Consider the following 26,385-nt stretch of genomic DNA (forward strand, 5'->3'; position numbering starts at 1 on the left):
CCTGCAACTTTGCTAAAGTTGTTGATTATTTCTATTAGCTTCTTAGTTGATTCTCTAGGATTTTTTTAAGGGTGCTGCCTATTAATATATTCTTTGTGGAGCTGTGAATCAATCCTGGTTTCTGGCAAGCAATTTCAGATCATGACTCCCAAAGTCATTAAATTGTGCATAATCTTTGTCCTAGAAATGCCATTACTGAATCTATAACCCCAAAGAAATCAAAGAAAGAGGAAAAGGATCCATGTGTATAAGAAATATTTATAGCAGCTCTATTTATGGAGGTAAAAGCTAGAAACTAAGGGAGTACCCATCAATTGACAAATGGCTAAAAAAATTAAGGTATATGAATGACATGGAAGACTATTATATCCTAAGAAATTACAAAAAGGATCATTTTAGTGAAAACTGTGAAGACATATATGAAGTTATGTAGAGTGAATTGAAGAGAACCAAGCGAACAGTTTATATAACATTGTAAAAAAGAACAATTTCAAGATTAGTATTGTCAAAAGAGTATAACTCTAGACAGTACAAAGGCCTGCCATAATTCCATAGTACCAGTGTTAGACATATTTTGACAAATAGGTGATGAATTCAATGTACAGATTAAGATATACATTTTTGGACATGGTCAATGTGGGAATTTGTTTTGCTTGACCACGTATGTTAACATGAATTTTGTTTTTCTCCCCATATGTTTGAGGAAGGTTAATGTGGGAGAAAGAGAAAATAAATATTTGTTCATTGAAAAAAAGTGTTTGAAAATGCAAAAAAAGAGAGAACACATCAATAAATTCTTTTAATTTCTGTCTATAGGAACCAATGTGAGTATAGCATGTAAAGCTTGTTTGGGAAGAGGCTCACAGAATATAGATATTGTCCAATGGTGTATTAAAGAGAATAAGGGTGATATTCAATGCATCAAGGATTCCCGATTTCATGAGGAAAATGAAGCCAAAAAGTAATATTATTTGGTTTTAAATATTTTTTCTTTCATGAATCTTGCAACCTACAGAATAACTAATAAAAGTAACAATTTGCTTTCTTAGTCCTAGGGATATCTTTGAATGTAAAACTGTCAATTTAAGAATAGCCAATGTGAAGAAAGAAGATCTCTCATTGGAATTTTATTGTCTGGCCTTAAATAAGCATGGATGGAAAAGTCACAGCATAAGAATCGGAAATAAGAAAACAAGTAAGAAATAAATTTCCTTTGTGTGTCTGTGAAAGTTTTGTTGATATTTCAGCAGTTTTGTCACATATTTCTGTTTGTCTAATCCTGGGCAAAATGGTTGGTTGAATTCCCTCCTAAAGATAGACTATGGGCATTTTCTTGACTTCATGGTGAATGTGATCCAACTAATGCCATGAAACTTTGAGAACATGGCTTTCTTGTGGCCCAGGTTACTCAACAACCTTTCCTGGGTAAGAAGACATGAATGATTTGAGGCGCCTTGCTTTTTCTCTCCCTGCTTGACTAGTATGTCAAACTCCCCAAACCTGTCTTCCTTTTCAACTCTCAGAAACATGCTTTTACTACTTTTCTTGGCCCCTCTGCCACTAAATCATCTTTTCTTCTTCATGGATTCCAATAGCATTAGTCCTTTAAATCATTACATATAGCAGGTAGCTTATTTGTTATTATATTTATACATTTTATTATTATAATTTAGCCAATACATATATTTCCTTATAAAGTATAAGTGTGTATACACACATATGTACACAAATACACTTTTTGGTTGTACCTGAAGTTAGCGAGACTGTTTTCCAATTGAATTAGCCAACTAACTTTGGGAAGGCAGTATGGTCCAGTGGGAATGAGTGCTCCTTTTGGAGATTGAGAACCTGGATTCAAATCTTTCCTCTGACAAATAAACACTTTATGATCATAGAAGCAAGAAATTAATGTCTGTATTCAGCTTCAGAAGATGATAGATTCAGTATACATGATTTAATGGAAATATTCCTGTTGTAGGAGTTACAAGGTCATGGTTCTGAATAAGCTCAATTGCTAGCTCTGTAACTGGGTGAGTCATTTTGTCATTGTAAGCCTCAGTTTCTTTATCCATAAAATGAGAAGGATTTGAATTAAATGGCCTTAAAGGTTCTTAACAACTTTAAATTCATGATCATATTAAATGTAACTCATCTAAGATATGGTTGTACCTAATAGTACATTGTATCAAAGACACAATAAATGTTTATTGAATTAAATTGCCCAAATCACTTTATTCTGATATTTATCCTTATTTTGTTTGCCAGAGTTGTTATTGTTTTACAAAAAGGCAAGACCTTTATGGGAAGAAATGCTTTAGAAGAAAATAGAATAGAACAGGCAGCTGTGATGCATGTCCCTCTCATGACAGCTCAGCTAACATTTTTACCAAAAGAATCTAATACTAAGAACAATTCATATTTACCTGGTGTTCTCAGGTTTATAAGAGACTTTTCCCCTAAGAGCCCTGTTTAGTCAGAAATATGATAATCTCTAATTTTATAAGTTAGAAATTGAGACTGAGCCATGAAGTATCTTTCCCATCCTTACCCAACTACTGCTCATTAGATCCAAAATTTAAACACAGAAGTTTTGATTCTAAGTCCAGCACCCATCCCATTGGTTGCATTGTCTCCTGAATCTTCATATCACTGTTCTCTTCCCTATGGACAGTAGCAGCAGGAGGTGGTACTTTCTCACTCCCTGCTTATATCTCCCCTTTCTAGTAACCAATACAATAAAAAAAATCGATTAAGTAGCTAAAAGAAAGGTAACCTTACTATTGTTTAATGATCAACTGCTTTACTTTTATCTTCATATTTCCTTGAGAGACAAATAATATAAACATGAATATAAATTTAAGTGGAGTATTTGTTTGAAACAAAATGGCATCACCAAAAAGGCAACTTGTAAATTCTAAGACTATAGCATCTCTTTTTTAAAAATCTTAAAACATTTAAATAAAAATTTATTATTTTCAAACTTTTTATATCAGGCTTTTCCTTATATGTGCCCCTCCATATATACACATCACACCATGAAACTTTCCTACAAAACAAAGTTGAGCAAAAAATACCAATACAACAAGATTATGTGCAATATTCAGTTCCTCAAACAGTAGTCCACCCTTCACCCCATTTCTGCCCAGATGTAAGAAAGTCACATTATTTTCCAAAAGTTACAAGTTTTAGATAGGAGAGTAAGTTTTGTACAAAAATATATACTAGATGGAAGTGGTACAGCGGATAGAGTTCTTGTCCAAAAGTCAGGAAAACTGGAGTGTAAAGTTGACCTGTTTTGTGACCTTGGGCAAGACATTGGACCTCTTTCATTTCTAAAGAGAGGATAATCAGGATAACCAGAGTTGCTGTGAGGATAGAATGAAATAATACCTGTAAAATACTTTATAAACACTAAAGTATCCTATAAGTGTTTATATAGAAATGTTATTAACCTATATATAATCTATTTATATAAACCATATGTATAAACTTTATAATATTAAGTTACCATGTAGTTGAGATATTAGTGCATCGATATGTCACTAAATAATTATGGTTCCTATTTTTGCCTCGATGGTCACACATTGCTTATGTATGTTGTTAATGTAAAGATTACTTGAAGGTAGCCATTATATATAGTGTACAGGTATATTCTGTATAAAACCTAGAACAATAAATACTAAATAGCTACTAATATCACTTAAGAAAGTGGTGGGGGAAAAAAAGAAAGTGGTAGGGTTGAAGCCTGAAAGCAGTCAATGGCAACAACTGTATTTTGGAGTCATCCTTGGCTTTTCTCTCTTCCTTCCTTCATTCATCCATGACATGCCATTCCACTGCTCAAAAATCTTCAATGACTCCCTATTGCCTTCTAAATAAAGTTTAAATTCCTTTTCCTGACACTCAAGGATCTCCACAATTTGGCATCATTTTATCTGTCTAATCTTCTCTCATGTTATTACTCTCCATACACTATATATTCCAGTCAAACTGAACAATTCTCTGTCCCAGTTATAATCTCTTTATTTCCCCACCTTAGTACTGCTATTCATTGCTATGCCTAAAATACCATCTCTTTCTCTTTTTGTCTGTTACATCTCTTCCCATTCATTCATCAAAGTCTATCTTTTATGCCTGTAACACTTAGAGAGGCTAAATCCATTTAAAATGTTATCTTAGAGTACAATCCATTTTGCATATTATTGCCAGAATAATCCTTGTCAAGTGATGTTAAAGTGTTCTTATCAGGGGGCAGCTGGGTAGCTCAGTGTATTGAGAGCAAGGCCTAGAGATGGGAGGTCCTAGGTTCAAATCTGGCCTCAGACACTTCCCAGTTGTGTGACCCTGGGCAAGTCACTTGACCCCCATTACCTACCCTTACCACTCTTCTGCCTTGGAGCCAATACACAGTACTGACTCCAAGAGGGAAGGTAAGGGTTTAAAAACATTTTTAAGTGTTTATATCAATCTTACCAACAAAGACCTAAGAGGTTTGGAAGAGAATCAGATGCAGAAGAAAATGGCTTCAGTTATTAACTAACATTTGTTAAGATTCTTTAGTAGACTGAAGTAGAGAGATAAGCTTGTTACATCTCATCATGACTGTTAAGCAGTATTTGTAAAACTATGTCTTATTTTTTTATTAATAAGTTGTCATCTTGAGCAGTACCATAATAATCAATGAATTAACTATTCTTTTTGTAATGCTTTTTCCCCCTCCCTTGCTCAAAAAGCAACCAAACAACCAAAAAAAATTCAAAAAACAAAATCAAACTTCAATGACTACCTATAGCCTACAGGATAAAATCTAACTCCTAACCTGGCATTTCTGGTTCTCCACAATCTGATCATATTCTATTTGTCTACATTTATTTCCCGAGAGCAAAATCTTCATTTTAGTCAAGCTAATTTATTCCTTACCCCCCGCCAAAATGCCTCATACATTTTTATCTTTCTACTTTTACCTACTCCATTATTGCTAAATTGAAATGCCTTTTTCTCTACCACTCTGAAGTCTTGCCATCCTTCAAAGCCCATCTCAAGTCTTATATTAAGAAAAGATATGTTGTCCTGGGAAAAAAGTAAGTGATAACTAGGTTTGAATAATGCATCTAACATTTGCTTGCTGTGTGATCTTGAGGAAATGTCTACATTTTCCTGGCTATAGGGTTATTGTGAGGATCAAATGCTTTAATGTATTTAAGGAGCTTTGCAAACCTTAAAGTATTATGTAACATTAGCTAATATTATGTTAAGACTTCCCTGAACACTATGGAGTTCCCTAATTCACTTTTCAGTGATTTCACTCTACCCATATTATCTCTTTCCCCACTGAAGAAACTCCTATACCAGAGTCTTCCTCTACTGATTGATGATTTCCTCCTTGGGAGCATCATGTTAGGAAGGAGTCTAGACATAATCACACATCAGTTTTTTAAAATTTCTCCTTCATTCATATCTCCCAACTTATAGCCATTTAGATACTATCTTTCCCCCCCCCCCCCACTTCCTTCTCTATAAGCTTTGTATTCTTCCATTAGGATATATCTCCTTTAGTTGTGGGGCTATTTTGCTTGCTTGCATTTTTTTCTCCATCTCTTCGTACATTGTCTAGCACTACTAAACAAACTACCCTTCTCTCTATCCATCTATCCACCTATTGTCTACCTGTCTGTCTATTGTCTACCTGTCTCTATCCATCTCTATCATCCATCTATCCATCTATCCATCCATCCATCTATTGTCTACCTGTCTATTAATCTATCTACCTATCTATCCATCTACCTGTTCATCCATCCATCATTCTATCTGTCTGCCCATCTATCTCTATCTATTTCAGATCAGAATAACCTCTCTCATCTTTAAATATCTTTAACTAGGAAACGGTTGCCATAGTCCATGTTTGGAAAGGGGAAGAGAGAAACATTAGGAAGACAGAAAAGACAGAATTACTGGGCAATGAGAGAATCCAAAGAGTCAAAGATTCATTTACATACTCCTATTGTATACTTACTTTTGTTAAATTTATTACTTTTTCATATGGATATATTTTATCTTATCTGGATTCTAGGTGTCTTGATCTTAGGGACTCTCCTTATATTTCTTTGAAGCTGCCACATGTCACTGCCTAATATAGACTCATATATAGTGTTCTGAAGAGATAACAAATGTATTATTGCAAGTAAATCAAACTTTTGGTATAAACTTTTTTTAACCAGATGTCATATATACTACCTTGCTTTAGTAATATTTTTTCTTCTTTCTTTATCTCTTCTTTCCCCTTTCCTTTTTTCAAAATAGCTGATCAACGAAGCACCTACTACTTGCTTGCAGGATTTAGTACATTGTTATTCTTACTTATTATATTAACAGTCCTATTAAAAGTATTCTGGATTGATTTTATTCTGCTCTGGAGAGATGTAGTTAGACCTTATAAATCCAGGGATGGTAAGTATTAAATTTAAAACCTCTTTTTGGAAAGTTTTCATAGAAAATACATATCATTGTCAAATTCTTATCGTTGATTCCGTTATTAACTCAATAGATTGTTGTTCATTAATTTTACAGTTGGGTCCATCTCTTCATGATCTCATTTGCAGTTTTCTCAGCCAAGATAACCTAGTGGTTTTTTTCATTTCTTTCTCATTTTACAGTTAAGTGAATTTCCCGATCACATAGTTTATAAGTATCTGGGGATGGATTTGAACTCAGGAAGAGGAGCCTTCCTGACTCCAGACCCAGCACTATATCCACTGAGCCACCTAGCTGCCCCTCAATTAATAGATAGTTGGTTTTTAATATATATTTTTTTAAACCCTTGTACTTCGGTGTACTGTCTCATAGGTGGAAGAGTGGTAAGGGTGGGCAATGTGGGTCAAGTGACTTGCCCAGGGTCACACAGCTGGGAAGTGGCTGAGGCCGGGTTTGAACCTAGGACCTCCTGTCTCTAGGCCTGACTCTCACTCCACTGAGCTACCCAGCTGCCCTTTAATATTTTAATCATGAATATGCTGCTAGTGAGTTAACAGTGAGCTACACTCAGAGTTGCCAAGTTATTATCTAGATTTTTCATCTATTTTTCAATTTGATTTTTTAAAAAAATTTCTACTGCTGCAGAAATTGGTCCAAATTCAGAGTTGTTTAATATTTTGAAAAATGAATGTTAGCACCTACCCCCTAGTCTTATTATGAAGAAAAAAATAGACATTATTTGTAAAGTGCTTTACAAATCTTGAAACACTATCTAAATGTCAGTTATCATTATTAATGCTGGCAAAACATCATGAGACTAAAAATGAATAATGATTCTGTTTGTTCGCTGTCCAAATGTGAGCAGAAGTCAGTGAGTTAGTGGAGCTTGGTGAGCTGGCAGATTTATAAATATGAAAGAACAATTTCATGTATGTCTAAACATATGAGGACAACCTTTGTCTTCCTGATTCCAGTTCCAAAACTTTAGCTTCTGCAACACCTAGATTCCTATGGGCACTCAAGCTTATGTCCTCTAGCTGTGTGACTCTGGACAAGTCACTTAACTTTGCTTGGCCTCAGATTTCTCATCTATAAAATGAGGCCATTAATAGCATTTACCTTGCAAGATTGTTGTGAGGACCAAATTAAACAACATACATAAAATACTTTATTATATAATCCTAGTTATAACCCAGTTAGAAATTCACAAAATCTCAGAGTTGGAAGGGACCTAAGAGATAATCTAATCCAACCCACAACTGAAAAAAAATACTCTGTATAACAAGTGTCCATTCATCCTTTGTTCAAAAACCTTTAATGAGGAGAAAGACAGTACTTGCTGGCTCAAAAAGCAAGCAACTGCTCCCATCTTCCTCCCCCTACAATGAACAAACAAAAACCCTTCAATAACTGCCGATAGCCTACAAGATAAAAGCTAGCTCCTAGCCTGGCATTTCTGGTCTTCCATAATAATATATCTACTTTTGGACGCTGAAATTGTTTGGAATTTTCCCTTCCATTATACATTTATCTCTCAAAAACTTCCTAATTGTTCCCCTTTCCCTCCCAAGCAGAATAAGTCTAATGGAATTTCCATGTGATAGCCTTTCAAATATTTGAGGTCAAGAATCTGTCTTTTTAGTAATTTCTTCTCTAAGTGAAACATACTCCAGTTCCTGTAATGATCCTTGGGAGGCATGCTCTTCATCCCCCTTTGCACCATTAAAAAATAGTTATTTATGATAGATGTATTTTGGATTCCTGTTCAATTAACAAAAAAAATAGTATGTTTTCTGGTTATTCCCAGATATCACCAGATGTTACAAGTTTTCTTCTGTCTCATGCATTTGCTTTTTAGCATTTTCATGAGCACATTTACCAGAGGGAAAATGAAGAAAAGGAAAGGTAGAAATTTACATCATCAAATTTAATTATGTACTATGAATGCTATTATAAAATTTGATAGGTTCAACTTATTGATAGAGGACTCCTACTAGAATGTATCTAAATTTTTCATCATTTTCTATTAAACAGAGTAATTAATACCATATAGTTTCATACTTAATTATTTGCTATGCTTTGTGTAAACATTCTATTCTCAATTATATTATTATGAAAATCAAATAATTGTTGGCTATCTGATTGATTAAAATTCCTTGAAGACAAAGGTCATATTTTTTTTGGTATTCTCCATAGGTGTAACAAAATGATGTACAGATGGTAGAATTCACTGAACTAGCAGCTTTAATCTGTCTAACAACAACTTCATATATGTACACGTATGAGAATATAAGCATACATACTTATGGACCTAATCATAGAATTTCAAAGTAGTTACCATGAAACCTCATTTTCGATTTGGCTTTGAGGTATAAGGTACAGAAGAAATTGTGTTCCATTGTGAGATAAATCCCGAATCTGTGAACCTCAAGAATAAGGCTGTCTTTTTCAGTTAACCATCAACAGAGTCTAAAAGAGGCTAGAGAGAGCTGGCCTTTGAATCAGAAACACCCGAATTCGAATCAAAGTCATTAAATGAAAAATACATGTGGATTAATTAGTAATACTGATGAATAATCAGGAGATGATTCAATTTGACTTACCTCAAACAGATCATATTCTTGATTCTTTATCTACTGTTATTTAGCTGGAGATGGTTAAGAAAGAGAGAGAAAGAAGTCTGTGGTTAACAGATTTTTTAGCAACTATTAGCTACTATACTTATATACCTGGCTTATTTTTGTAGGGTTGAGGATGTATATGCAACTGGTAAAACACACACACATATGTATAAACATATACATATACCCTCAGCCATCTACATCTCTCTCTCTCTTTCTTTCTCTCTCCCTCCCTCCTTCTCCATCTCTTTCTCTCTCACTCTCTGTCTCTGTCTCTCTTCTCTCCCTCCTTCTCCCTCTCTCTGTCTTTGCCTTTTTCTCTGTCTCTGTCTCCCCCTCCTTCTCTCTGTCTCTGTTTCTCTACACACACACACACACACACACACACACACACACACACACACACACACACACACACACACGTCTCAAATAACCACTGAAGGACAATAAAAGAACTTTGATTTATTTTCAGATGGGAAGATATATGATGCTTATATCATCTATCCCAGAAACTACAAAAAGAGGACTGAGAGTGTTAATTCTTTGGAATATTTTGTTCACCATATTCTGCCTGAAGTTCTTGAAAAGAAATGTGGATATACCTTGTGTATCTATGGAAGAGACCTACTTCCTGGAGAAGGTGAGATTTTAATATCCTGCAATGGCTCACTTTCATTATTATAGAATGTCAAATATAAATTCTCATTTCATTTCATTCTCTCTTGAAGTATAACTGAACAAGATACTCCAATCCCTGAGGCCCAAAGCTTCTAGATACATTCCATAGTGAAGCATTTTTTCTGTACCTTGTTCCTCAAAGCTAAATCAGTTATGAGGTTTCAATGTTAATTATCAGTGGTGAAAGTTCTGGGAGTTGATTCCATTTCCTTGAAACTTGTATTGTGACAATATTTGATTATACGCATTTTCTCTTCTCTTCTGCTCCTTGCCCTTTCTACCACAAATTCTAAGCAATCTCTGAAACTCCTTAGTTTGAAAGATTTGCAGTGGGATTAAGAAATCTAAATTTTTCTGCAAACTGCTGAACTGGAATACCATATCCATCTTTATATTAAGGTTGTCAGAAATTGCAATATCTCAAAAATCTTTTGTGTACTTTTAAACTTTAACTACTTAAAACTGAAATAAGACTTTAGATTCACTGAATATAGTACTTTTATACTTATACAATCTATGATTCTTTGATATAATTGTTTCTTCTTTGACTTAATCATTTATCTAGAATTTTTAAAGTACTTACCATGTACCTGGTATTGCACTAGGTGTTAAGATATGAAGACAAAAAAATTATCCTTGCCTTCAAAAAGCTTGTATTCTACTAATTCCAGGTCTAAGTAAACAGTTTCAGAGTTGCTGCAGAAATTTTCTGGCATATAATCAGTCACCACCAAGCACTGATAGGATTTACCAGACAGCTGGCACTACACTAACAGCTTTCAAGAGCCCAAGGTCACCCAATCATCATAAGTAGTTTATCCAAGTAGGATTTTAGTGGGGACGACATGTGGATATGACATGAGGATAATTTTAAATATCTACAATAATACTTTTTGGAATATTGTAGGAAATCAAATAAAAATTAATTTAAACTATCCTTTAAAATGACATTGCGAGCAGCTGGGTAGCTCAGTGGATTGAGAGTCAGGCCTAGAGATGGGAGGTCCAAGGTTCAAATCTGGCCTCAGACACTTCCCAGCTGTGTGACCCTGGGCAAGTCACTTGACCCCCATTGCCCACCCTTACCACTCTTCCACCAAGGAGCCAATACACAGAAGTTAAGGGTTAAAAAAATGAATGCTCCTCACAAGTAAGAGAATGAGTGATGTTGGTGGCATTGTTGTTAGTTGAAGTGGCTGTGGAGCCCATGGACCCTGGTGACTGAGTTGGGAAATACTGAAGAGATAGTCCAAGTTGACTATGTAAGAAGTACTCAAAGTCCATCAAACATCTTTTAAATGACCACAGAACAAAAAAGACTCAAAACAAATACTAGAGTGACAAAACCAACAGTGTTCTGGCTCAGAATAATATGGAGAGGCAGCAAGAAGGATTTATTTTACTGGGGTAAGAGGAAAGAGTGCTGAACAAACCTCAATGGAACTCAGACTCAATACAGTGCAAGTGCCATGGAAAAGGGCACACCTGGCTTAGTCCAGCCTCAGGGTAAGAACAAAAAAATGGAGGCTGCAGGGGGAGGAACTCAGCCTAATGAGGTCCAGCCTCTGCAGAATTAAGAAGAACCCAACACAAACCAGGTGAACTGAATAGCTGTAAACCTCCACCAAACAGGACAACCAAGCTACCTCAGAAGAGTGCTCAGTCTGAGACTGAGACAGCTGAACCAAACCCAGGCACAGTACAAGCATGGGGCAATACTCCTTCCATCCCAGGAATGGAGCTAATCTTGAATATATAGAAAAATATGGGAAAAAAGAAATCAAAATGAGCCAAAGACAGAGAAAAAGCCCAATACTAGAAAAATATTTCAACAAGATAGGTGACCAAAATAAAAGTTCAGTTTGGAAAGCAATGCAAAAATGAAAACACATGAAGTCTCAAAGGAAGATAAGAAAGCATACCAAGCCTAAGATGAACCCTTGGAAGAGCTCAAAAAAAGAAGAGAAAAATAAATAATAAGAAATTTGGAAGAAAAGTTAGAAAATAAAATGATAGAAAAAAATCAATAGTTTACAACAATGATGGCAAACCTTTTAGAGAAGGAGTGCCCAAACTACAACCCTCAGAGTGCATGTGAGCCCCTTGCCTTACTCCAGACAGGGGAAGAAGGGAGTGTTCCCACTGAGTTACTGGGCAGAGGGGCAGGTGATGTGACAAATGTCCTCAGGCACGCATGGAGAGGACAAGGAAGCAGCTCACTCTGGTGCACTACAGCATGCTTGCCATAGGTTCACCAAGATAGGCTTAGAAAAATAATTTACTGAAGAAAATAATTCACTAAAATAGAAAATAAAATACTCTAAATAGGAAAATAATTCTCTAAGAAAGGAATTTAACTATACGCTCCCTAATTCTTCCTGGATGGGTCTTTCCCCAGTCTAAGTCACACACAATTGCTAGAATATCTTAAAGTTGTACAACGAATGCTCAATCAATAAACATTTAGTAAGTGCCTACTATGTTCCAGGCAGAGCAATTAGGTGGCACATAGGATAGAGCATTGGGCCTGGATTCAGGAAGATGCAACTTCTTGAATTCAAATTTGGCCTTAGACACTTACTAGCTATGTGACTCTGAGCAAGTCACTTAATCTTATTTGCCTCAGTTTCTTTATTTGTAAAATGAGCTGGAGACTTACTCTGGGGGTCATGAAGAGTTGGACATGACCAAAATGACTCAACAACAACAACAATAATATGTGCCAAGCAATATGTCAGTTTCTGGAGATATAAAAAGAAACAAAAGACAGCCCCTATCCTCCAGGAGCCTTCTTCCAGCAATCATCTTCCATCTAGGAAAATGGGGATTGAACCTAGATCTTCTGAAACCAAGTCCATTATTCTTCAAAGGCATTCCGGGATCAGATCAGCTCTTATTTTTAAAGATTCCCATGAGTATTGTGGCTTCAAGATCAGCTCACTATCTACCATGAAGAAATATAAGAAATTTAGAATTACATGGGGTTGTTCCTTTGGAATATAATAGAATCATAGATTTTGAGCTAGAAGGAACCTTAGAAAAGATCTAGAAAGGCAATATGGTGTAACTAAAAGAGCATTGAACATAGAGTCAGGAAAACTCAAATTTAAATCCTTTTACAGATGTTTACTAGCTATGTGAACCTGGGGGAGTCACTTAATATCTCTTGAGCTTATCTGTAAAATGAGGGGTTTAAGTCCAATAACTTCTTAAATTCTTTCTAGATCTAGATCTAGATGATGTAGGCCAATCCTCTTATTTTATAGATGAGGAAACTGAGACCAGAGAGGCTACTTTCCAAAGGTAATGAAGGTGATAGTCTAGGATTTGAATCCTAGATACTCTGACTTCAGTTCACTCTTCATTCCATTAGAACTGAGGGCCATTAGAACTGATGTGCTTCCATAAAACCAATAAAGTCAAGAAGAATCAATGCCCTAATTTAGGAGGTAGGAATAAAAAAAGCAGAATAGTTTCAGAGAAGGACATTATTCTTCTCTATCCCATTGTATTCTTTACTCTTCAGGATTAATAGAATGAACATGTAGTTGTGAAGTCCATGCCAAACCATAGAAATTCTATTGAGAGAATTTTTAATGGTGTGTAATACTTATATTTGGAATAGGTATCAAACTAACAAAGGATTCACAAAACATTCTTTGTCACCTTTGTTAACAGATGCAGCCAGTGAAATGGTAAAATGCATACAGAAAAGCAGAAGGCAAATTATCATATTGAACTCCCAGGTGGAGCATGGTGAGGAATTTGCCTATGAGCAAGAAATTGCTTTACACTGTGCCTTGATGCAGAATGAATCCAAGGTGATCCTTGTTGAAATGGAGACAACAGGTGAAACCAGTGAACTGCAGGATTCCCTCAAGCACATTATTAAACAGAGAGGTACCATCAAGTGGACAGACAACCACATCACCAAAAAGCAATCATTAAATTCCTACTTCTGGAAATGTGTACGGTACCAGATGCCACTAAGAAGCAAATCCTTAGATCCACTTCACAGTGGCTTGTGAAGATCATGACATAGATGATGGCTTTCTCAGGATCCCTTTGACAAAAATGCTTGCTTTTGTAGTTAATGTGTCTTTAGATTTCTTTTTCCTTCTTTTCAATTATTTTTCTAGATTAAATGTCAATTAAATTACACAATTAGTTATGTAATTAATTAATTGTAATCATAACCATTTTTAATATGTGGAGTTTTTTTTGACATTTTGCTATCCATTTTATTTTGGGGTTTAGTTGATATTTGAACCAGAGTACGAAGATAGGAAGAAAGGTATAAACAAGGTACAGAGACAAGCATACTTTAAGAAATCTTCCTTTGGAAGCTTTAATTCCTTTGTCTTAAATTCTAGTCAGTGCAAACAGCTCAGAAAGTTTCCCATTTTCTGTCTGCTTCTGCTCCATTTCCTTCTCCTTTTGTCACACCCAATGGGCACGTATGAGGGAACCATTCTCTCTTTCCCACTTCCAAGTCATGTTCAAGTTGCAGAAATTACCAGTCACTGTAATCTACTGAATCTAATAAAAAAAAAAAACTGGACTAATGTGATGAGAGTTGGGTTTTCATCAGTGATCAGGGTACTTCCCAGAATACTTTCATACTAAGAGTCTTTAATGAATATTTAGAAATGCCAAAACTTTTGTGAATATTTCATTTTCAAGAAGAGTAGAGAGGAAGGGAAATTCTGGGAAGATGATAACTTAGAAGCAGCAAGGCTCTAGACCTCTGTAAACCCCTCAATACCAATCAAGGACAAAGGACTTCAAGGGGACAGAAAACTAAATCTGACAACAGAACAGAGCTGAGGGATCCTCCAGCTGTAAAAGTGAAATTTGGGAGATGCCATCTAAAAGTACATATATTTTCTATGGACACATGGGAACTATCAAACTACATTTCCTGTGGTCCAACGGGTTTCCAGTTCTGGTTCTTTGGGTGTGGGAATACCTGCGTCACCACACAGAGAACAGTTTAAATGGGAGGAGAATCAAAAGTAAGCCCTCTTGGCTAGCAGGCTCGGGGAGAGAAGAGAGGTAACAAAATGGAGGCAGCAGTTTTGAATTCTTACCAGTGCGTGGTCTACTGATTTTACCAGCATGGCCATGGCTTTAATTAAAATACTAATTTCTATATTTATATCAGTTTTAATTATTTTTAATCGTAATAATTATGGCAACCTTACGAAGTTTGGATTAAGAATTCTCAATTTTCCAGATAGCCTTTTAGAAACGATAGCCATGCTTTCTTTTTGGCCTGGCTCAGCTCTTTTGAGCACTTTTTTTAAAAAGGAAAGTGGCTTTCCTTGCCATGCTTTTGCTAAAAGCAACAGCATGTTTTTGCCTCAGGTGGGACTCAGCCAGCCAGTCCAGCCCAAACCACCTTGGGAGGTCAGGCCAGCCAATTCTGGCTTTTGGCTTAAAACTAAAATGCCAGAGCCCAGCCAGTGTGCCTCTGCCACTGATCTCCTGACTCCAGACCTGATCTCCATTCCTGACTACAAGCCTGCAAGCATTCTACCTACTCTGATCTCCACCGCTTTTCCTGACTCGCCAGAGCAGACCACTTCTCCCATCCTGCCGCTGGTGCTGCTAGTCCTGCTAGTCCCAGAACCCCAAGCCCCAACATCCATGCCCCCGGCTGCTGCCTTTGCTGAGATCTCGATCTTCAGAGACTGCTTCAGCTCTGCTGATAAAGAACTTGGGAAGTATATTCCCCTTTCTCCCTATTTTCTAGCCTTCCATGTGTTTCTGTAAAGACCTAATTTAGGCAACCCCCACCCCCACAAGCTCTACACGTGGTATTTTCTACAAAACTGACCTAAGCTTTTCTCTAACCTCAAGCCCAAGCGTCTGAAACTCTCAGGCGCATGGCCTATTCAAACTTTTGAGATTATTAAAAACTGAACTCAGGGGAAGAAATTTCACCCCCATACCTGCTCAGAACTTTGAACTTTAAAAAACCCCTTAAACTCAGCAGAACTCAATCTTTTAAACTTCGGAACTGAATGAGTTTTATTTCTGTTTTAAAGAGACTTTGTATCTTACTGCATTTTGCTAATTAGTTTTGTAAATTAATCTTGATTATTTCATTGATTTTTCCTGTTGCACTGAATCATTTTACACTAATGAAGTTTCTGCTTATGATGTTATTATATTTCCTCATTTACTTAAAGCTTACTGTAGTAGAAACAATGCGGTTATATGTACCACCTATGAACATCTTATAGGAGCACATGTCTTTTAAATTTATTCTGTCTTGGTAATTGTAAAGAAACTTGGAAGTTTCCATGCTTTGAGAATTACCTTGTAATTTTACAAGAGGTCTTACTTTAAATCCTTAAGAATTGTTGTCTTAAAGGATAAAGCTGTTATATATTTTATTATAAGAGAAATTATTGCCTTAAATGGGTAGAAGCATTTCCTACCCAGGATTTTTTTTAAAAACAGGAAGCCAAGGAGCTCCTGTATATTCTTATCTGCGGATAATTTAGACCAGAAGGTTTCTTTTTTAAATATCAGATTTTGCTATGGAAGCAATAACAGAATTTGTTGAGAAGCTCTTAGCCAAGATTTAAAAGTTGTAACAAGTATATGATTTTAAACATCATTGTTTATTGTTTTAAAATGTGCTATTGGAAATAATGGTACTCTATTTGAATGTGCATTGTGAATTTGCTATTTGTAAGATCTATTTACACTCACAGAATGAAAATCTCATTTTTGGGTAACATAACCCTTCTAGTTCTAAGCTATATATATATATTTTTGATTTTTAAAAAAATTTTTTTTAATTAGAGCAATTGATTTTTCCTTTTTATCATCTTGTACTAGAAGTACATATATAATCATTATTTATCTTTTTTTATAAGCTTAATGCAAATACCTGAGACTATGGGATTATGATTAAATGCCTCTCTGATTCCAGAAGGGAACATAAAGCCATTAATTTGTGCTAAAGAAAGCACATGGTCAGAGACTTGATTGACTAAAAGATCTGCATGGATTGCAGAGTTCTATGCCAATACTTTAGGGCTTGGAAATTGGGGTTTGAGTCCTGGAGTCCCAGTCTTTTCTAAAACTTTAGAGGACGTGGGTCCCCTCGACTTAGATTCCTAGAAAGCACCTAAGATTGGTTACTTATTTGGCTCACTTCCCTGAAAAGCTGATGGTAAATCAGATCAGAGAGAGACATTTCCCTTCAGTCCGGACCCTAAGTGGGTAATAGCAAACTACTTAAATCCCTTTCATTGGGCCTTGGTTTAAAGGTCTAAGTTTATTTCCCCTACGTTTTTTGCACATTTTACATTTCATTCACAAGTTAATTTTTTTCTTTTTTCTTGAATTTTATTCTTTTTATTTTGTCATCCTTAGCTGACCTGAGGTACCCTTTTTCAAGGAAAGAAGGTGTGATTAGAATTTTCCTCAGGGGGATGTCTGTTAAGTTTTTTAAAATTCGATAATGTCAAAATATATGTATATTTAACTCTTTTAGGAGTAATTTCAGGGGGAATTGTATAAATCTTAGAAGAAAATGTATGTTTTGTAATCTATAATGTAAAGTTAAAATTCTTTTGAGAATAATTTCAGGATAAGGATCTTGCCATCTCCCCAGAATCCAGATGACGAACCTGTTTAGTAAAGACACCATGAAGATGTCTGAAAAGCCTTCACTGTACCATGAAGACCAAATTTGAACTTTGGGGTGCAGTTGATTGAACTATGGGGAGTGGAAATTGAGTTGTATATATTGTTCTAATTGTACACTGTTATACCAATAGGGGACTACCCCTAAATTGGTTTTTTGTCAATGCGGCTAGTTTTATCCATTTGTTTATCCATTTCTTTTATCCCCAAATTCCTAAAAATTTAGAAGTTGTCTATTTTTACAGGTCCAGCGAAGAACTAACCTTCTTTTTGCTGGACCTCAGGGGGAATTGTAAAAGTGAAATTTGGGAGATGCCATCTAAAAGTACATATATTTTCTATGGACACATGGGAACTATCAAACTACATTTCCTGTGGTCCAACGGGTTTCCAGTTCTGGTTCTTTGGGTGTGGGAATACCTGCGTCACCACACAGAGAACAGTTTAAATGGGAGGAGAATCAAAAGTAAGCCCTCTTGGCTAGCAGGCTCGGGGAGAGAAGAGAGGTAACAAAATGGAGGCAGCAGTTTTGAATTCTTACCAGTGCGTGGTCTACTGATTTTACCAGCATGGCCATGGCTTTAATTAAAATACTAATTTCTATATTTATATCAGTTTTAATTATTTTTAATCGTAATAATTATGGCAACCTTACGAAGTTTGGATTAAGAATTCTCAATTTTCCAGATAGCCTTTTAGAAACGATAGCCATGCTTTCTTTTTGGCCTGGCTCAGCTCTTTTGAGCACTTTTTTAAAAAGGAAAGTGGCTTTCCTTGCCATGCTTTTGCTAAAAGCAACAGCATGTTTTTGCCTCAGGTGGGACTCAGCCAGCCAGTCCAGCCCAAACCACCTTGGGAGGTCAGGCCAGCCAATTCTGGCTTTTGGCTTAAAACTAAAATGCCAGAGCCCAGCCAGTGTGCCTCTGCCACTGATCTCCTGACTCCAGACCTGATCTCCATTCCTGACTACAAGCCTGCAAGCATTCTACCTACTCTGATCTCCACCGCTTTTCCTGACTCGCCAGAGCAGACCACTTCTCCCATCCTGCCGCTGGTGCTGCTAGTCCTGCTAGTCCCAGAACCCCAAGCCCCAACATCCATGCCCCCGGCTGCTGCCTTTGCTGAGATCTCGATCTTCAGAGACTGCTTCAGCTCTGCTGATAAAGAACTTGGGAAGTATATTCCCCTTTCTCCCTATTTTCTAGCCTTCCATGTGTTTCTGTAAAGACCTAATTTAGGCAACCCCCACCCCCACAAGCTCTACACGTGGTATTTTCTACAAAACTGACCTAAGCTTTTCTCTAACCTCGAGCCCAAGCGTCTGAAACTCTCAGGCGCATGGCCTATTCAAACTTTTGAGATTATTAAAAACTGAACTCAGGGGAAGAAATTTCACCCCCATACCTGCTCAGAACTTTGAACTTTAAAAAACCCCTTAAACTCAGCAGAACTCAATCTTTTAAACTTCGGAACTGAATGAGTTTTATTTCTGTTTTAAAGAGACTTTGTATCTTACTGCATTTTGCTAATTAGTTTTGTAAATTAATCTTGATTATTTCATTGATTTTTCCTGTTGCACTGAATCATTTTACACTAATGAAGTTTCTGCTTATGATGTTATTATATTTCCTCATTTACTTAAAGCTTACTGTAGTAGAAACAATGCGGTTATATGTACCACCTATGAACATCTTATAGGAGCACATGTCTTTTAAATTTATTCTGTCTTGGTAATTGTAAAGAAACTTGGAAGTTTCCATGCTTTGAGAATTACCTTGTAATTTTACAAGAGGTCTTACTTTAAATCCTTAAGAATTGTTGTCTTAAAGGATAAAGCTGTTATATATTTTATTATAAGAGAAATTATTGCCTTAAATGGGTAGAAGCATTTCCTACCCAGGATTTTTTTTAAAAACAGGAAGCCAAGGAGCTCCTGTATATTCTTATCTGCGGATAATTTAGACCAGAAGGTTTCTTTTTTAAATATCAGATTTTGCTATGGAAGCAATAACAGAATTTGTTGAGAAGCTCTTAGCCAAGATTTAAAAGTTGTAACAAGTATATGATTTTAAACATCATTGTTTATTGTTTTAAAATGTGCTATTGGAAATAATGGTACTCTATTTGAATGTGCATTGTGAATTTGCTATTTGTAAGATCTATTTACACTCACAGAATGAAAATCTCATTTTTGGGTAACATAACCCTTCTAGTTCTAAGCTATATATATATATTTTTGATTTTTAAAAAAATTTTTTTTAATTAGAGCAATTGATTTTTCCTTTTTATCATCTTGTACTAGAAGTACATATATAATCATTATTTATCTTTTTTTATAAGCTTAATGCAAATACCTGAGACTATGGGATTATGATTAAATGCCTCTCTGATTCCAGAAGGGAACATAAAGCCATTAATTTGTGCTAAAGAAAGCACATGGTCAGAGACTTGATTGACTAAAAGATCTGCATGGATTGCAGAGTTCTATGCCAATACTTTAGGGCTTGGAAATTGGGGTTTGAGTCCTGGAGTCCCAGTCTTTTCTAAAACTTTAGAGGACGTGGGTCCCCTCGACTTAGATTCCTAGAAAGCACCTAAGATTGGTTACTTATTTGGCTCACTTCCCTGAAAAGCTGATGGTAAATCAGATCAGAGAGAGACATTTCCCTTCAGTCCGGACCCTAAGTGGGTAATAGCAAACTACTTAAATCCCTTTCATTGGGCCTTGGTTTAAAGGTCTAAGTTTATTTCCCCTACGTTTTTTGCACATTTTACATTTCATTCACAAGTTAATTTTTTTCTTTTTTCTTGAATTTTATTCTTTTTATTTTGTCATCCTTAGCTGACCTGAGGTACCCTTTTTCAAGGAAAGAAGGTGTGATTAGAATTTTCCTCAGGGGGATGTCTGTTAAGTTTTTTAAAATTCGATAATGTCAAAATATATGTATATTTAACTCTTTTAGGAGTAATTTCAGGGGGAATTGTATAAATCTTAGAAGAAAATGTATGTTTTGTAATCTATAATGTAAAGTTAAAATTCTTTTGAGAATAATTTCAGGATAAGGATCTTGCCATCTCCCCAGAATCCAGATGACGAACCTGTTTAGTAAAGACACCATGAAGATGTCTGAAAAGCCTTCACTGTACCATGAAGACCAAATTTGAACTTTGGGGTGCAGTTGATTGAACTATGGGGAGTGGAAATTGAGTTGTATATATTGTTCTAATTGTACACTGTTATACCAATAGGGGACTACCCCTAAATTGGTTTTTTGTCAATGCGGCTAGTTTTATCCATTTGTTTATCCATTTCTTTTATCCCCAAATTCCTAAAAATTTAGAAGTTGTCTATTTTTACAGGTCCAGCGAAGAACTAACCTTCTTTTTGCTGGACCTCAGGGGGAATTGTAAAAGTGAAATTTGGGAGATGCCATCTAAAAGTACATATATTTTCTATAGACATATGGGAACTATCAAACTACATTTCCCATGGTCCAACAAGTTTCCAGTTCCGGTTCTTTGGGCGTGGGAATACCTGCGTCACCACACAGAGAACAGTTTAAATGGGAGGAGAATCAAAAGTAAGCCCTCTTGGCTAGCAGGCTCGGGGAGAGAAGAGAGGTAACAAAATGGAGGCAGCAGTTTTGAATTCTTACCAGTGCGTGGTCTACTGATTTTACCAGCATGGCCATGGCTTTAATTAAAATACTAATTTCTATATTGATATTAACCTTTATTATTTTTTATTGTAATACAGCTGAACCTAACTTAAAAGGTACATGGGGGGAGGGAGGGAAGGCTGAATTCTTTGAACTGTCCAGTTCCTGAGGTGAAGGGAAGAAGGAAGATCCCAGGTTCCCTCTCCCACCTAATGTACTGAGTCTCCAGGGGATTCTGGAGTCTTTGGGTGAGCAAGGGTGCTGGTCTGGAGGGAGTGCCTTGCCAGTGCAGCTGTGCCAGACTCAGGGCTTTGATCACAAACAGCAGGAAGGCAGCTAGAGGAGAAAACCAGAGAGGGCAAAAAAACATTCCATTTTGTGGTGCCCCCCCCCACTTTCTTGAGGTTCTGACTTCAGGGTACTTCAAGCTCTACAGATCAACCCCACCCTGGTTTAATCCTATCAATACAGCAGATAAGTCTTCAGAGGGCAGAGAAGCTCCAACACACCTCCCCATAGGCTGCAGTGAAAGTTGCCAAAATCACATCTTTAGCTTTTAGAACCAGCTGGGGAAGATCTGGACTCAGGTCCCACTAACCTAATTAATCAACAGAGCAGAGAAGAAGCCCTTCTATAGGATAAAAAACATAGCAAACAAATGAAAAAAAGCAGAAACAATAAATGCAACCTTTTCAGGTTTTTTTTATTATATATTTCATAATGCAATAAAAAATAGTTATTAGCAAGGGTATATGGAGAGGCAAACCAAAAACTAATTGGAAATTAAATAATATGATGCTCTAAAATCAGTTAGTTAATGAACAAATCATAGAAACAAGAAGAGAATGACAATGATGAGACTTCTTATCAAAACCTATGGAATGCAGCCAAAGCAGTACTAAGGGGTAAATTTATATCCTTGAGTGCATATATTAACAAATTAGGGAAGGCAGAGGTCAATGCAACTTAAAAAACTAGAAAATGAACTAATTAAAAATCCCCAGATGAAAACAAAACTAGAAATTCTAAAAATTAAAGGAAAAATTAATAAAATTGAAGGAAAAAGAACTATTGAATTAATAAGACTAGAAGCTGGTACTTTGAAAAAATAGATAAAATAGACAAAATACTGGTAATTCTAATAAAAAGAAAAGATGAAAACCAAATTAACAATATCAAAAATGAAAAGGGAGACCTCGCCTCTAAAGAAGAGGAAATTAAGGCAATCATTAAAAACTATTTTGCTCAATTATATGCAATAAATATAGCAATGAAGGTGATATGGATGCATAAATTGCCTAGATTAACAGCAGAAGAAATAGAATATTTAAATAATCCCATATCAGAAAAAAAATTGAACAAGTCATCAAAGAACTCTCTAAGAAAAAATCACCAGGGCCTGATGGATTCACAAGTGAATTCTATCAAATATTCAAAGAACAACTAATCCCAATACTATACAAACTATTTGACTTAATAAACAAAGAAGGAGTTCTACAAAATTCCTTTTATGATGCTAATATTATACTGATTCCAAAGCCAGACAGACCAAAAACAGAGAAAGAAAACTACAAACCAATCTACTTAATGTACATAGATGCTAAAATCTTAGATAGAATACTAGCAAAAAAGACTCCAGCAAGTGATCATGAGGGTTATTCATTATGATCAGATGGGATTTATAACAGGAATGAAAGGAGGGTTCAATATTAGGAAAACCATTCAAATAATTGACCACATCAACAATCAAACCAACAAAAATCACATGATTATCTCAATAGATGCAGAAAAAGCCTTTGACAAAATACAACACTCATTCCTATTGAAAACACTAGAAAATAGAGAAATAGGAGCACCATTCCTAGAAATAACAAACAGTATATCTAAAACCATCAGCAAGCAATGGGGATAAATTAGAAGCCTTCCCAATAAGATGAGGAGTGAAACAAAGATGCCCATTATCACCTCTATCATTTAACATTGTACTAGAAACATTAGAGGTAGCAATTAGAGAAGAAAAAGAAATTGAAGGTATTAAAATAGGCAATGAGGAGATCAAGCTATCACTCTTTGCAGATGATATGATGGTCTACTTAAAGAATCCCAGAGAATCAACTAAACAGCTAGTGGAAATAATCAACAACTTTTGCCAAGTTGCAGGATACAAAATAAACCCATGTAAAAATCATCAGCATTTCTACATATATCCAACACATCCCAGCAGCAAGAGTTAGAAAGAGAAATGCCATTTAAAATTACCCCAGACACAAATCTGGCCTCAGACACTTCCCAGCTATGTGACCCTGGGCAAGTCACTTGACCCCCATTGCCCACCCTTACCACTCTTCCACCAAGGAACCAATGCACAGAAGTTAAGGGTTTTAAAAATAAACAAACAAATAAATAAAATTACCCCAGACAAAATAAAATGCTTGAGAATCTATCTGCCAAGACATACACAGGAATTATATGAACACAACTATGAAACACTTTCCACACAATTAAAACTAGATCTAAATAATTGGAAAACCATCAATTGCTCATGGGTAGGATGGGCTAACATTATAAAAAATGACCATCTTACTCAAATTATTTATTTAGTGCCATACCTATCAATCTACCAAAAAACTTTCTTACTGAATTAGAAAAAAAAACTATAACCAAGTTCATTTGGAAGAACAAAAGATCAAGGATATCAAAGGCAATAATAAAAAATATGTGAAGGAAGGAGGCCTAGCAGTACCAGATCTTAAACTGTACTATAAAGCAGTGGTCATCAACACATATGGTAGTGGTTAAGACACAGAAGGGAGGATCAGTGGAATAGACTTGGGGCAAGTGACCTCAGCAAGACAGTCTATGATAAACCCAAAGAGCCCAGCTTTTGGGACAAAACCCCACTGTTTGACAAAATCTGCTGGGAAAATTGGAAAACAATATGGGAGAGATTAGGTTTAAATCAACATCTCACAGCCTACACCAAGATAAACTCAGAATGGGTGAATGACTTGAATATAAAGAAGGAAACTATAAGCAAATTAGGTGAACACAGAATAGTATATTTGTCAGATCTTTGGGAAAGGAAATATTTTAAGACCAAGCAAGAGTTAGAAAAATTACAAAATGTAAAATAAATAATTTTGATTACATTAAATTAAAAAGGTTTTGTACAAACAAAACTAATGCCACCAAAATTACAAGGGAAGTAACAAATTGGGGGAAAATTTTTACGACAAACATTTCTGACAAAGGTCTAATTACTCAAATTTATAAGGAACTATATGAGTTGTACAGAAAAATCAAACCATTTCCCAACTGATAAATGGGCAAGGGACATGGATAGGCAATTTTCAGATAAAGAAATCAAAACTACCAATAAGCACATGAAAAAGTGTTCTAAATCTCTAATAATTAGAGAAATGCAAATCAAAACAACTCTGAGATACCACCTCACACTTAGCAGATTGGCTAAAATGACAGCAGGGAAGAGTAATGAATGTTGGAGGGAATGTGGCAAAATTGGGACACTAATGCACTGCTGGTGGAGTTGTAAATTGATCCAACCATTCTGAATGGCCATTTTGAACTATGCCCAAAGAGCAATAAAAGATTGCCTGCCCTTTGATCCAGCCATATCACTGCTGGGTTTGTACCCTAAAGAGATCATAGGGGGAAAGACTTATACAAAAATATTTATAGCTGTGCTCTTTGTGGTGGCAAAAAAACTGTAAAACGAGGGTATGCCCTTCAATAGGGTAATGGCTGGACAAATTGTGGTATCTGCTGGTGATGGAATATTATTGTGCTCAAAGGAATAATGAACTGGAGGAATTCCATGTGAACTGGAATGATCTCCAGGAACTGCTGCAGAATGAAAGGAGCAGAACCAAGAGAACATTATACTCAGAGATGGATACACCATGATACAATCAAACATAATTGATTTCTCTACTGGCAGCAATGCAATGATTCAGGACAACTATGAGGGACCTATGAGAAAGAATGCTATACACATTCAGAGGAAGAACAGTGTGGAGCAGAAACACAGAAGAAAAACAACTGCTTGAACACATAGGTTGATGGGGATACTATTCACCTTAGTGTAAATATCAATTATATGGAAATAGATCTTGATCAACAATATATAAAAAACCTAGTGGAATTGCGTGTCAGCTATGGGGGGGCAGGGGATTTGGGGGAGAAGGAAAAAACATGAATCATGTAACTAAGGGAAAATATTCTAAATAAAAATCAAATAAATAAATAAATTGGAAATCCCCCCCCCAAAAGGATGATTATATAACCTAAGAAACTAATTTAAAGAACTCTCATTTTATTTTATACTCTTCATGTTGAAAATTTTATCCAAATACAGAATTCAGATTTTTCATCTTTAATAACAAATCTCTTCTCTTACTTTTCAATGAAAAAGAAAGCATGTATCCCTCCCCCCAAACTCTCCAAGGCATTTTACATCTCATATTGTGTCTATGGCATGTCCCATTGGGTGGATATGGTTATTTTATTTTATTTTTTGAAAAATCCATACATAATCATACTAGTTATCACTTTAATAGCTCTCTAAAATTTGTGAAACTCTTCACAAAAAGTTACTCCTTTCATTCTCTAAACAACCTTGATAGGTAGGGGCTATTATTATCCCCATTTTGTAGATGAGGAGATTGAGGCAGACAGATATTGCTCAGTCACTCAACTAACATACATTTGAGGTAGGATGTAGACTTACATCTTACTGTCTCCAGGTCTAATGCTCTATCCACAGCACCATCTAGTGGCCTATGTAGATATTCATTAAAAAAAATTGGAGACAGCTAGATAACTCAGCGTATTGAAAGCCCAAAGATGGGAGATCCTGGGTTCAAATTTGACCTCAGAAACTTTCAAGTTGTGTGACCCTGGAAAGTCAATTAGCCACCATTATCTAGCTCTTACTTCTACTTCAGAACTAATATATAGCATTGATTCTAAGTCAGAAGTTAAGGGTTGTTTTTTTTTTAATATTCCTTCATAATGTGGAGAAATAATTTAATTTGCATAATAATTCATATGGATATAAGGTTCTCATAATAATTTTAAAGGGAATTTCACATATATTTTCTTATTTGAGCCTTGTACAAGTCTTGTGACACAGGGCAAAGTAAGTATTATTGTCCTCAAGATGAGAGAAATGAGTCCCATAGGACTTGCTATTTGCTCAGTATCGCACAGGATAGATAATAGCAGGACTGGAACTAGAATCCAGAACTTGTGACTTCTTATCCAGTGATCCA

General features: G+C 35.8%; 1 protein-coding gene across 1 annotated transcript in view; it reads left to right on the top strand.

Moving 5' to 3' along the window:
* IL1RL1 (interleukin 1 receptor like 1) overlaps window positions 1-13,798 on the top strand; it is a 29,620-nt gene extending 15,822 nt beyond the window's left edge. Inside the window, exons 6-10 of the mRNA XM_044667044.1 lie at window positions 817-961; window positions 1,050-1,195; window positions 6,301-6,447; window positions 9,565-9,732; window positions 13,449-13,798. Coding sequence (XP_044522979.1) covers window positions 817-961; window positions 1,050-1,195; window positions 6,301-6,447; window positions 9,565-9,732; window positions 13,449-13,798 — 956 coding nt within the window. The remainder of the gene's footprint in view (window positions 1-816; window positions 962-1,049; window positions 1,196-6,300; window positions 6,448-9,564; window positions 9,733-13,448) is intronic.
* Window positions 13,799-26,385: the final 12,587 nt, after the last annotated feature.

The sequence above is a fragment of the Gracilinanus agilis genome, chromosome 3 (assembly GCF_016433145.1).
Source record: "Gracilinanus agilis isolate LMUSP501 chromosome 3, AgileGrace, whole genome shotgun sequence".
In the NCBI taxonomy this organism is placed as follows: domain Eukaryota; kingdom Metazoa; phylum Chordata; class Mammalia; order Didelphimorphia; family Didelphidae; genus Gracilinanus; species Gracilinanus agilis.